The 13,187-nt window shown below is 38.2% G+C and overlaps 1 protein-coding gene across 1 annotated transcript; it reads left to right on the top strand.

The window, feature by feature from the left end:
• Nucleotides 1–1,444: 1,444 nt before the first annotated feature.
• Nucleotides 1,445–12,128, top strand: LOC133298223 (uncharacterized). The gene is made up of 6 exons (XM_061497478.1): nt 1,445–1,509; nt 1,723–2,288; nt 3,334–3,350; nt 10,882–11,064; nt 11,176–11,415; nt 11,880–12,128. Exons 1-6 carry the CDS (start codon nt 1,445–1,447, stop codon nt 12,126–12,128), a joined length of 1,320 nt encoding a protein of 439 aa, XP_061353462.1.
• Nucleotides 12,129–13,187: the final 1,059 nt, after the last annotated feature.

The following is a 13,187-nucleotide window of genomic DNA, read 5'->3' as shown; positions in this document are numbered from 1 at the left end:
AATACCTCCTGCAGAAATAGCATGTAATGAGTCAAAATGAGTAAGAAAGACTTAATCACTTAGTGTAATCTGTGTTATGATTATTGATGATTAATTATGGTATGGCAGATTGTGATTGTGCTGTTTGTGAACCTTGAGCTTGTGTGGACTCTTGGTTTGGATAGCTAGTTTACAAGGTAAGCTTTTGTGTCCTCGGTTTAGCCATGTTGTGGTTCCACCATGTCCCATGGGGGTATGGTATATGCATGCTGTGTTACATGCTTTTGATATTTTGGAAATGCTATTGAGCTGTTATATGCTAGTGCCTTTATGATATGCATGTGGTGTTCCACCTATACGGTAAGCCTGAGTATGTAGTACATACAATATGGTGAGGCTGTGGGTGAGGTGCAAGCGGTGTTCCTTGTACTATCTGTAGGTAATAGACGTATTCCGGCATTTCTCTGGCCAGTAGAATAGTTTAGACACCCATGTCATGAATATCTGTTGCACTGCATAGTTTTGAGAACTTATATTGAATTACTGCTTTGAGAACTTATATTGCACATGTAAGTGAGCTTGGAGTGGAAGATCCTTGAGGACCCCTTGTCTTACTGAGATTTCTGTGTAGAGATCTTACCCCACGTTTGGGGAATGCTTATTTCAGGTTCAGGTAATGTTGGGGTTAAGACCTCAGGCGGCAGGAGGCCGGAGCTGAGTTAGATATTGTTGTTACTATATGCTGACTTGTTGGATGCTGATTATGCATGCTGCTTTTATGCTTTTAGCTTCATTTATGATTTTGGACTATCTTGTTGAGACGCTGTTGATTTGGTAAGCATGGGGATTGTCCATGACATATAGACTTGTTTATGTCTTGTTTTATTTGGAGTTGTAATAATGTATCAGGATTATGGTCCGGACTACGAGTTGTAGATCCGTGATTTAGATACGCACTTTATTTATGTATTGAGGTATTTCAGTTAGATGTCTATTTGCAATTTACATACAGGCGATATTTTATGAAATTGATTAAGTAATCAACTTGGCTAAGTATAATGACGTCATAATTGGAAAAAGAAAAAGATATTCCGCATTTTTAATTAAGCGCAGTTTAATACGATGTAATGTTAATATTCCGGGAATACACGGGGTGTTACATTTTATGGCATCAGAGCAACGGTTCGATGGAAAAACCTGTATGTATTGCAAGGATTAGGATGTTTAGTGTATCTGTCTCGTGTGTTCTATTTGTTAGGTTTTATTATGATGATGCATATGTGATCACATCGCGTGGGCATGATCAACTCATTCTTTGTGTAACTTGTGCAGAGTCATGATAATGCTTGGGAGAAACCGTGAGGCCACTGAGGGTCAACCCGACCCGGTCCTGACTGCATTGGCTGAGATGCAGGCAGCTAGACTAGCCGATCAGGAGGCCGCTAGATTGGCCACCCTGGCGATAATGGACGCCATTCGCGAGGCGAATCGGAAAGCCATTGAGGATGTTTTGGAGGCGAATCGACTGGCGTATATGACCTTGCTTCGGGTCGTATTGGAAGAGTTCATGATTGGTTGTCATGACGGCTAACATCCTCCGCTGCCACCACCTCCATCCCCTCATCGGTGTGGGAGTGGAGCTACAGGGACGTTTGTTGGGAATGAATCCTCGCTGTTTAAGTGCATCCCGTAAGGAAAAAATCATGAGGGTACTTGCTAGCAAGGACAAAATGTATGTTTCAGATGTGGCAAGCCTGATCGCCTTATCAACAGGCGCACTACCGTGGAGAAGCAAGTTGCAGGAATACAAAAGGTTTTAGTATGTTGCAGGGAGAGGATAGCTGGATCGACATCCAAAGACTTCGATACTTGCTTTCAGCAGGACAGTGATCTCGAGAAGTTTCGCGTGAACCACGAGGCAAGGAAAGTCAAGAGATCTGAGGTTAAGGGAAACAACAGTTCCATTTCCTGGAGGGACAGGAAGTTTAGAGGCAAAGGTAAAGGGAAGCAGCTTCAGGTCAAACAATTGTGCAACAAATTCAAGAGGTCTACTACTCTAGCAGGCCACCTTACTGGATCGTTGACTATCCCGAAATGTACAGGATGTGGAGAGGGTCATCTGGGACCGTGTGCTACCGGTCAGACTTTTTGTTTCCAGTGTGGCCAGGAGGGCCACTATGTTAGAGACTTTCCGTCGTCGACAGCGAGGGTTGTAGCGGTTCAGGCAGTTCCGTTACTGATGGTTCCCCTTCCACCTACTTCGACACCAGCAGTGCCACCTGCTCCTGGGCGTGTTTACTCCTTGGATCGTCAGCAGTCGGATAGAGCTCTGAACCTTGTCAGAGGTACGGTGTCTCTTGGTGATTCATCAGTTGATGTATTTTGCTTCCGGGGCTACGCATTCTTTTGTTGCAACCTCGATTGCTTTGGGGCTTGAGTTGCCCATGATTGTGTTTTCTGCACTGTCGTTGTTGATTACCGCTACCGGAGAAAAGTGTGTTTCTACCACTGTACATCGAGATGTCATGTTTCAGTGGGATGGCCGTGAGTTCTCTGTAGATCAAGCAGGATTACCGATGGCTAAATTTTGGAAGTCATCCTTGGCATGGATGGATTGTCCAATTGTTGTGCGATGATTGACTGTTTGTTTGTTGTGCTTAGTGAGTGATGATGTCTCCGTATGATTCCACAGCCAGTTCCTCGCCTATTTCATTGCTGCGGGCTAGGAGAGCCAGGTGAGCAGAGACATTGATTATGTCACGATTGAGAGGTTTGGTGAGTGAGACACTGGAAGATCTCACTGGCATGAGGGAATTCCTCGAGGTGTTCCTGAGGAGATTCCTGAGTGTCCACCACAGAGGGAGATAACGTTCTCCATTGAATCGTTGCCTGGTGTGGGCCTATTGCATTAGCTCCATACCGGATGTCGCCACCATGAGTTGGCAGAGTTGAGGTAGTGTTCTAAGGGTCTTTCGGCGAAAGACTTCTTCGACCGAGCGTGTCTCCTTGGAAGCACCGGTAATTTTTGTTGTAAGGTAAGATGCCTTACGCCATTACTTAAGCGTGATGGTGCTCTGTTTGAGGATGTGAAATCCTCTCCAGGGAAACTGAGTGTGTAACACTTTGAAGTTGTGGCAAGGCCACGTGTGATCTTGTATATGCGAGGCAGTGCATGTACAAGTAGCTTGTGAGTTGAGTGGTCTCCATGACTCTAGGATTTTATGTTGATTTTGTTATGCTTCATAAGTAGTTGGCATGTTAACACCAGGGGTAGTGTTAAGCATGAAGAGAGTACAATGAACTGTGGTAATATGTCAATGTTATTTCACCTTTGACTAACTCTCGACTTTGCAGATACCATGGAGATTGAGGTATACCGTTACATAGAGTTTTGAGCTATTATGTTATTGAAATTAAAAAATTTGCAGGTGTACGTGAACTAAGGTACGTTACTATGTAAATGATTTGGTTAACTAACATGTATTGGTGGAATTGAACATGATTATGATTTTGTACTTTGAAATGAATATGAATTTATTTTTAAGGATATTGATTTTTTTAAATTGCTAGTCTTGTTGAAGTTAGAGTCATGGAATAGGACCCAACTCACTCGAATATTGTGTAGATTAGAGTTTGTGGGGTAGGTCACCTCTACTGAGGGAATGACTGATGATCCCAGAGAATTGGATGACGTCGTGACGTCATTGTGAAACTTCGAGTTCTGACGGTGACCTCTTGTTTGAGGGTGCACTTCTCGAATTTGAGACTTTGAAAGTTGAGTTTGAGCTTATGGAGAAGATCCTAGAGGCGCATGTGCAAAGAGAGTACCTCGACTTCGTGAAGAACCAAGACGGTGTATCTTGGAATGAGGATGGACTTCTGTCGTTTAAGGAGCGGATGTGATTCCTTGAGGTCCTTTGACCGAAGAGGTTATGGCAGAGGGCCATAAAGGACAGTTTACTGTTCCCCCTGGTGCTACAAAGATGTATCAAGACCTGAAAGGGAATTTCTGGTGGCCAGGAATGAAGAAGGACATAGCGGTGTATGTGTCCAAGTGTTTGATTTGTCAGAAAGTGAAGATTGAACACCAGAAGCCGTTGGTAAACTTCAGCCTCTTGAGATTCCAGAGTGGAAATAGGAGAGCATTTCCATGAACTTCGTGATGGGTTGGCCTAAGACCCAGGCTGTTAATGAATCTTTTGGGTCATTGTGGACAGATTTTCAAAGTCTGCCCACTTTCTTCCAGTAAAGGTGAGCATCTCGTCAAAGCAGTTGGCCAGACTGTCGTTCGTGAGATCGTGAGTCTTCACGGGGTGCCCGAGAGTATCATCTGTGTTAGGGACCCGAAGTTCACATCCCGGTTCGGGGAGGCGCTGCTGAGAGCTTTTGAAACTCAGTTGAGATTAAGTACAACCTATCACCCTCAGACTGTGGGACAGACTGAGCGGATCCTCCAGATTTTAGAGGACATGTCGAGGGCGTGCACCTTGGAGCAGGGCCCCGCATGGGATAGGTACCTGGCATTGGTAGAGTTTTGTGTTTGTGTGTTCCTTGCTAGCCTGGGCAGGGGACCCTACGAGGCGCTGTTTGGTAGGAGGTGTAGAACTGCTACCTGTTGGTCTGAGGTTGGAGATAAAAAGAGTTGTTTGGATTGGACCTTGTCCGATTTTCCATCTGTCGAGTCAGATGATCGGAGGAAAGCTGATGCAGACGCAAAGTCATCATGAGAACTACGTTGATGTTGAGCATCGTTCTCTGGAGTTCAGTAAGGGTGAACACGTGTTTGTGAAACTTTCAATGTCACCGGTGTTGTTCGGGCACTTGGAGTGAGGAAACTGAGCCCGCGATTCTTTGGCCTTACCAGTTATGTGGTAGAGTAGGATATGTTTCCTACCGGTTTGCCTTGCCTTCGAACTTGGACAGCACCCAAGACGCGTTTCACGTGTCTCCACTTCGCAAGTTTGTAGCGGATCCTTCGCACGTGGTGCAACCAGATGTTGTGGAGGTTCGGGAGAACTTGAAAACTCCCGTCGAACCACTCAAGTTTCTCGATCATGGCGAGAAGCAACTGAGGAGCGAGATCATTTCGATGGTCAGAGTACGTTGAACGGGAAGAATTCCTGAAGAGTAATTCTGGAAGCGAGAGGACGAGCTTCTCCGACAGTATCCCGCGCTTCGTGACATATATGTTTCTGATTTTGAGGACACAATCCTAAAAATGTGGGGTGAATGTAAGGACCCGCACCGCTAATTAAGGAAATTAATTAGATAATTATGAGATAATTCTATAATTGACCCTAATAATTATTATGATGCTTTAATAATTATAGTAAGTGAGTGAGAATGCTGAAAGTCGCTTTTCTGACGAAAAGTGCAGATACCTGTTTTGCTAGTCGGTATAAATGCGTACCGATAAAGTATCCCAGAAAATTATAATAAGTGCATGTATATTCCTAGAATTATATGTAGGACTGTGATTTCAAGTTTCAAGTTAAAATAATGAGAACTGGTGCCAGAACTGATAGTGGCTATGAAAAAGCGCGTACCGGAAAGGTGCTCCGAAAAATAAAATAAAAATATGATAAATCTTAGAAAAATGAGTAGGTTCAGAATCCTAAGTTTGGGATTAAAATGCTAAGCGTAACTATTTTTGCTAATATTGTGTTATTATTTTAAGCAAGCTATAAATACTCACTTTGCACAAAAGCCTAGGCCATAATTTGGATGCTACGTGAGTTGTTTTCTGAGCTCTTCTTCAGCCTTGTATTTTTCTTGTGTCACCTTCACTCCCTACCCTCTTGTGAGCCAAAGGTGTCGCCTTTCTCATTGTTGATGCCACTTAAACACTTGTGTATTGTGTGAGGTAGCCTTGGTGGTGAGTTGAGAAGCTTTTCTGGATTTTACTTGCTGTTGGTTGGGAGTGTTTGGAGGTTGTGTTGCTGAGTTGTGAGGGAGAGACCTTGTTATGACATTTTGTGGTGCCAAGAAGTGATCTTTTGGCTTAAAGGACCAAGCTTGGTGTGCCATTTTCGTGTCTTGCTTTAGTCTGAACTTTGGTGCTGTGTAGAGTGCTCCATTTGTGTCTCATTTTCGGAGTTTTGAGCCTTGGAAGGTATGCATGATCATCTTTTGTGCATTTTGATGTTTTAAGCTTGTTTAAGCAATTAAAAATCGTAACTTGAACCATTTGATAAAAAGGAATGTGTTTCTGGGTTCATAGCATGTTAATAAACATCTGTTTAAGGAGTTCTTGGACTCCAAATCGAGTTTGGATCATTGGAGGTCGATTTTACCTTTAAAACTCAGTTTTCTGCATTCTGTCGAATAAGTATTCGAATACTTTTCGGGCAGTATTCGAATACTTTTATGGGAAAATGCAGTAATCGAATACTTCGCGAGACAACAGCGACCTAGTTTAGTAAAATTGCAATATCTTGAGCTTCAGAGCTCTAAATTGAGTGAGGTTTGGACCTATGTGAAGCTAACACATAGGGCTACAACCTTGTAAAGTTTCAGATCCATTGGATAAGTTTATTTCTCTAAGTTTATGTTTCAAATCGAGACCCTATTGCTGGAAATTCAGCTTATTGTAGGAACTTCGCAAAAATCATAACTGGAGTTATACAACTCCAATTGAGGCATAAGATATGTAGTTGGAAAGATTGAGATGTCTAGTTTAACATAGTAAAATCTTAGAGTATACGGTAAATATTTGCATCGGTAGTTTTAATCTGGTAGTCGAATACTCCTTGCAGGAGTATTGAAATACTTTTCTGGGAAGAAAAGTATTCGGATACCTTTGAAGAAGTATTCGAATACTAGAAAGTATTCGAATACAATGGGGTTTGGTATTCGGATACTGTGGCATTCGGATACTGGGGGGAAAGTATTAGGATACTTGGTAGTATTCGAATACTTAAATGAAAATAATCGAATACTTTCTGGAGAGCTGGAGTATTTGAATACTACTCGTGAAGTATTCGAATACCTCCTGCAGAAATAGCATGTAATGAGTTAAAATGAGTAAGAAAGACTTAATCACTTAGTGTAATCTGTGCTATGATTATTGATGATTAATTATGGTATGACAGATTGTGATTGTGCTGTTTATGGGCCTTGAGCTTGTGTGGACTCTTGGTTTGGATAGTTAGTTTACAAGGTAAGCTTTCGTGTCCTCGGTTTAGCCATGTTGTGGTTCCACCATGTCCCATGGGGGGTATGGTATATGCATGCTGTGTTACATGCTTTTGATGTTTTGGAAATGCTATTGAGCTGTTATATGCTAGTGCCTTTATGATATGCATGTGGTGTTCCACCTATACGGTAAGCCTGAGTATGTAGTACATACAATATGGTGAGGTTGTGGGTGAGGTGCAAGCGGTGTTCCTTGTACTATCTGTAGGTAAAAGACGTATTCCTGCATTTCTCTGGCCAGTAGAATAGTTTAGACACCCATGTCATGAATATTTGTTGCACTGCATAGTTTTGAGAACTTATATTGAATTACTGCTTTGAGAACTTATATTGCACATGTAAGTGAGCTTGGGGTGGAAGATCCTTGAGGACCCCTTGTCTTACTGAGATTTCTGTGTAGAGATCTTACCCCACGTTTGGGGAATGCTTATTTCAGGTTCAGGTAATGTTGGGGTTGAGACCTCAGGCGGCAGGAGGCCGGAGCTGAGTTAGATATTGTTGTTACTATATGCTGACTTGTTGGATGCTGATTATGCATGCTGCTTTTATGCTTTTAGCTTCATTTATGATTTTGGATTATCTTGTTGAGACGCTGTTGATTTGGTGAGCAAGGGGATTGTCCATGACACATAGACTTGTTTATGTCTTGTTTTATTTGGAGTTGTAATAAAGTATCAGGATTATGGACAAGACTACGAGTTGTAGATCCGTGATTTAGATACGCACTTTATTTATATATTGAGGTATTTCAGTTAGATGTCTATTTGCAATTTACATACATGCGATATTTTATGAAATTGATTAATTAATCAACTTGGCTAAGTATAATGACGTCATAATTGGAAAAAGAAAAAGATATTCCGTATTTTTAATTAAGTGCAGCTTAATACGATGTAATGTTAATATTTCGGGTATACACGGAGTGTTACATCTGCGACGATGCAATCAAGTGGGTTGTTTAATGATTTAGACACCCAGAGGCGAGGATATTTTTGTAAAGTCAACTCATATTTCCAATAATATTTGACAGTCAATCAAATATATAATCAGTAATCTTGAGCCAATATTCCCGGTAATATTTTGGTTTACCATAACATTTCTGGAAATTTCCCTTTTCTACCATATTCTTGAAAATCATGATTCTTAGGCACAAAAAAATTTCTCCTCTGCCAAACCTATCTGAAGGATTATTCCACTGCATATCTTAAGTGGGACTTTTATTTTAAAAAGTCTTATTACTATGCACCTAACACAACTCATACCTCACTTACAAATGAGTATATTTACCTTACATACAGTGGGCCCACTAAGACCAAATGTTTATGACTTATTCTCTCGTCCATCATTGAGAAATCTTTCCCATTGTAAATATCCTTTATTGAAGAGAAACTTTCAATATATTATCAATAGAACTATTACTTTGTAGAAATTAGACCATAGCTACCGTGGCTTTGACACCATCCCCTTTTGCTCTTAGCTTTTATTGGAGATTATTCACGTTGATTCTCTGTAGAGTCTTAGTCTATATCATTACTTCTTTGATAACTGTTATAATGAGATACTTCCTCCGGGACATTGACCCACTTGCCACAATTTTTAATACTATTAACCTGAAGTTGTTGGTTAGTATAGCGTCTTTTATTTGGCCACATGACGTGTTTATGTAGGCCACAAAAGTCACTGGATAGTTTAGAGACTTTTTTTTTTGGAAATATAGTGTAGAGACTTTTGTGGTCAAAGTGTCACCTTTTTTACGAAACTTTTCTGACACTTGACAGAGAGTAAACCAAAATTTCTGGATAGTGTAGAGACTATAGTTCAACATGGCAGGCCACTATAGCCTCCACACTTTTTTATCCTGCTTAATTTATCAAATAACACTCTATACCAATTTTATTTTATTTAAATTTTTGTATACAATTCCTAAATCTTCATTTAAATTTATACGATGTTTTAAAACAAATCTAAATTTATATAAAAAAAAATTGAGAAGGAGAATTTCAATGCTTCGAAGGATGATAAATAACATCTCATTGTGTAAGATCAAAAAAATATTCAATCTTTCTCAATATATTTCACACTCATAATATTAAGTGTGGGCTTAATTACACAATTGTACAGGAAATCTCAACTTTTGATTGCAGAAGTAGAATAAAGAGCGCACAAAATAGAAAAAATGGCTCTGATCTTTTTTAATAATTGCTTAAATAATTTTTTTAAATATTAACGTGTTAATAAATTAACTTTTTTAAAAAATATTTATTACTAAATTGATTTATTAAAATATTAAATTGTGTACTTATTTAAGCAATAGTTATTCTACTTTTATTAACTTTCTTAAATATTTATTACTAACATTTTTTAATAAATATTATTTAAGCAATTATTAAAAAAAGGATCCATTTTTTCTATTTTGTGCACTCTTTATTCTACTTCAGAAATCAAAAGTTAAAATATTCCTGTACAATTGTGGAATAAAGCCACACTTAATATAAGTGTGAAATATATTGAGAAAGAACGAATATTCTTTTGATCTTACACGATGAGATGGTTATTTATCATCCTTCGAAGCATTGAAATTCTTCTTCTCAATTTTATTTTTTTTTGTAAATTTAGATTTGTTTAAAAGCATCGTATAAATTTAAATGTAGATTTAGGAATTGCTTATAATTTTTTAAATAAAATAACTGGTATAGGGTGTCGTTTGATAAATTAACCAGGACAAAAAAATATAAAGACTATAGTGGTCTACCAGGTTGCACTATAGTATCTGTACTATCCAGAGACTTTGATTGCACTATAATCTCTACACTATTCAAAAACTACGGTTCACTCTCTGCCACGTGTCAGGAAAGTTGCACAAAAAAATTGACATTTTAACTACAAAAGTCTCTACACTATCTAGCAATTTTTGTGGCCTTAATAAACACGCCAAGTGACCAAACAAAAGACGCTATAGTAACCGGCGACTTTGGTGACGTCAAACTTTAGAAATTTTTTTATATTAAGTGGCATTCAAGTGAATACTATTGAAAATTGTAGCAATTGGTCAATGCCCCTACTTTCTCCCCTTTAAGTGAAATATACCAATTGTCACCACACAAACAATTCACGGTTTTATTACTATTTATAATTGATTATTAACAAGTTAACTAAACAACACATTATATAAATCATAAACTTATCCATCATTCGCCAGTATAAAAATGATATAAGAATGTAACAAAAAAAAAATGATATAACAAAAGTTGTGTGTATGAATATAGTGCTGTAATTTAGCAGTAACCAGGAAGATTCCAAAAAATTCTGAAAAGGGGCAGCTGTAGCGTAACTCCTCCAAATACAAACACATCCACACCTGATAGTCTCCTCCAATCCAACGATCCAAAATCAACTTGACCTACCATCCTTTCATTTGAACCATAACTTGAACCTTTTTTTTTTTTTATATACATATAATCGCTTTGTCCTTTACTTCATTCACTGTTTTGTTGATAAATCTTATGTTACTCTTTCAAGTTCTCTCTTGTCCCTCTCTTGTGTTCCTGAGTTCCTGGTATAATTAATCTCCAACCGTTACTTATAGCTTATGATCAAACCTCCACATAATAGATGGTAATGTATAGACATATATATATACCTTCTTTGTTCAACATCTTTGCTTTTCTTCCTCTTAGAATTGTTGGGTTTGTGTTTGTCTCTCATCAGGAATTAATGTTGGTGCCACCTCCATGGCTGGAACCACTATTATCAACCACATTCTTCTCTTTGTGCAAAGTACACAACAACGCACCCAGAAACGAATGCAACATGTTCTGCCTCGATTGCGGAGACCAAGCATTCTGTTTTTATTGCAGACAATCTTGGCATAAGGATCATCATGTAATTCAAGTGGGTGTTTTTATTTTATTCAATTTTATTGATTAGATTCGAGCAATTTTGAATGTTATTAGTTAAGGAAATTGTGAGGATTGAATATTTTTGTGTGCAAGTGCAATGCAGATAAGGAGGTCTTCGTATCATGATGTTGTGAGGGTGGCAGAGATTCAGAAGGTTTTGGACATAAGTGGGGTTCAGACATATGTGATTAACAGTGCGAGAGTTCTTTTCCTGAATGAGAGGCCTCAGAATCAGCCTAGGACTAATAATGCAGTTAGTAGTGGTAAAAGCAACACCCATTTGTGTGAAATATGCAGAAGAAATCTCTTAGACCCTTTTCGTTTTTGTTCTTTGGGATGCAAGGTTGGTCTTTCATTAAACTCCCCTTTTTCTTCTTCAAAATATCATCTTCTTTTTTCTCCTTAATTTGTGTTCCTTTTTGTTTGTTTTACTTTAAAAAAAAGGAACAAATTAAATAGGGGCAGATCATGGAATACTTTTTTTGTTCATTAGCAATTAGAGAGTGTGTCATTGTTCATGATAATCGGTTATCAAACCAATGTCATTATGCTGTAAAAAGCATAATTATGTCTAATTGTTCATTTAATTGAAGTCATGGATCAGTCATGAGATAATGCTGATAAGGCTGAAGCTGTATTTCCCAGGCGTTAGTTTTGTTTTTACTTTAATTTATTTGTTTTTGTACCAAATATATGTATATATAATGCCATATTGAAGACTTGAAGTAGTTTGTTTCTTTTCTTATTTCGTTTTTTTTTTTTTTTAATTGTAACAATGTTGTATTGTGTGTATATAAATAATAATAGGTAGTAGGGATAAAGAAGAATGGGAATGCGAGCTTTGTCTTAAGCGCAAAGAAAGACGAAGAAATAGGGAGAATGGAGGAAGGAATGGCGAGAAGATTGCCATCAAAGGAAGAAGACGAAAAATTGCGTGAAGGAATCCACAAACAAGTATACCAAAGCACGCCTTGTCCTTGTCTTGGTCAATCTCAAGCACAAGCTTGCTCAAATTCAAGGAGAAGAAAGGGAATACCTCGCAGGGCACCTTTATGACCCTAAAGTAAAAAAATAATTAGTTTTTGATAATATGGTTTCATGATTAGTTTCAAGCTCTTTATCCAGCTCATTCCTCACAATCCCCATGTGGGTTTGAATGTTCTTAAACCAAAGCATTCTAAGCTGTCTTAATTTGTAGCATTAATTTAAGTACAAAACAGAGGAGGGGAACGTTTATATGTTACTTTTGAAGATAGGCTAGGCTGGCTTTGGGAGCAATAATGTTTTGCTTTGCATTCCTTAAATTAATATATGAAACATGCTAGGTGTAAATGTCCCCTATACACATGAACGGTTTTATGTAAGGAAACAACTGCTTAGCTTTTGATCTCTTATCTTCTTTGAATAATTCCTAAGTTAATCATGAAACGTGCTAGAATATGTAATGGTACTTAACCCATTTAGAAATTCATGAAGTTGTAAAGGAAAATTGAGAAATGTATCCGAAGGTTGCTTCTGATTATACACCTGAAATGATTATCGTCACCATAAAGAATATTGAAGTTAAGGGATACGTGCTCCATGATTAATATTATTGTATCTAAATTTAAACTTTTTATATGAATTTGTTTAATTATATAAAAAAAAAACTCATAATTCCCAATCGGATCCATGGAGAGTTGATTAGCCACCATTTCACGGTCAAATCCTCAATTTCTCACCTTCTAAGTCCAATGTCAATCGGAGGTGGTTTTGGAAGATTACCATTGAGATATCCCAACTTGCCTTTTCCCAAGAAATACGTCTCAACAACTGGGGTGGGACCAATTGATTTCTTAATTTTTTACTCAGAGGCTCTTGGATCATAACAAGGCTTTGATACAATGATGTAATTATAGGAATTTAAGTATAGATGGAGAAAAAGGAATTTTTTTATTAATGTTATGTATTGATGTGGTGTAAGTGTTAAAGAGATAAAATAAAATCATTTGTGTTGTGTTTTCATCCAATGACTTAAGTTTTTCTTGAGAATTGATTCTGCGACATGGTATCAAAGCCTATGACCAAGTAGTCTGAAGTTCTATTATAGCTGCCCTCATTTCTCTAATAAGAAAA

This window comes from Gastrolobium bilobum, unplaced genomic scaffold, assembly GCF_033153095.1.
Source record: "Gastrolobium bilobum isolate Gb01-03AN ecotype WA unplaced genomic scaffold, APGP_CSIRO_Gbil_v1 utg9664, whole genome shotgun sequence".
Classification (NCBI taxonomy): Eukaryota; Viridiplantae; Streptophyta; class Magnoliopsida; order Fabales; family Fabaceae; genus Gastrolobium; species Gastrolobium bilobum.
The sequence above is the reverse complement of the archived record's forward strand: the minus strand, read 5'-3'. Positions and strand labels throughout refer to the sequence as shown.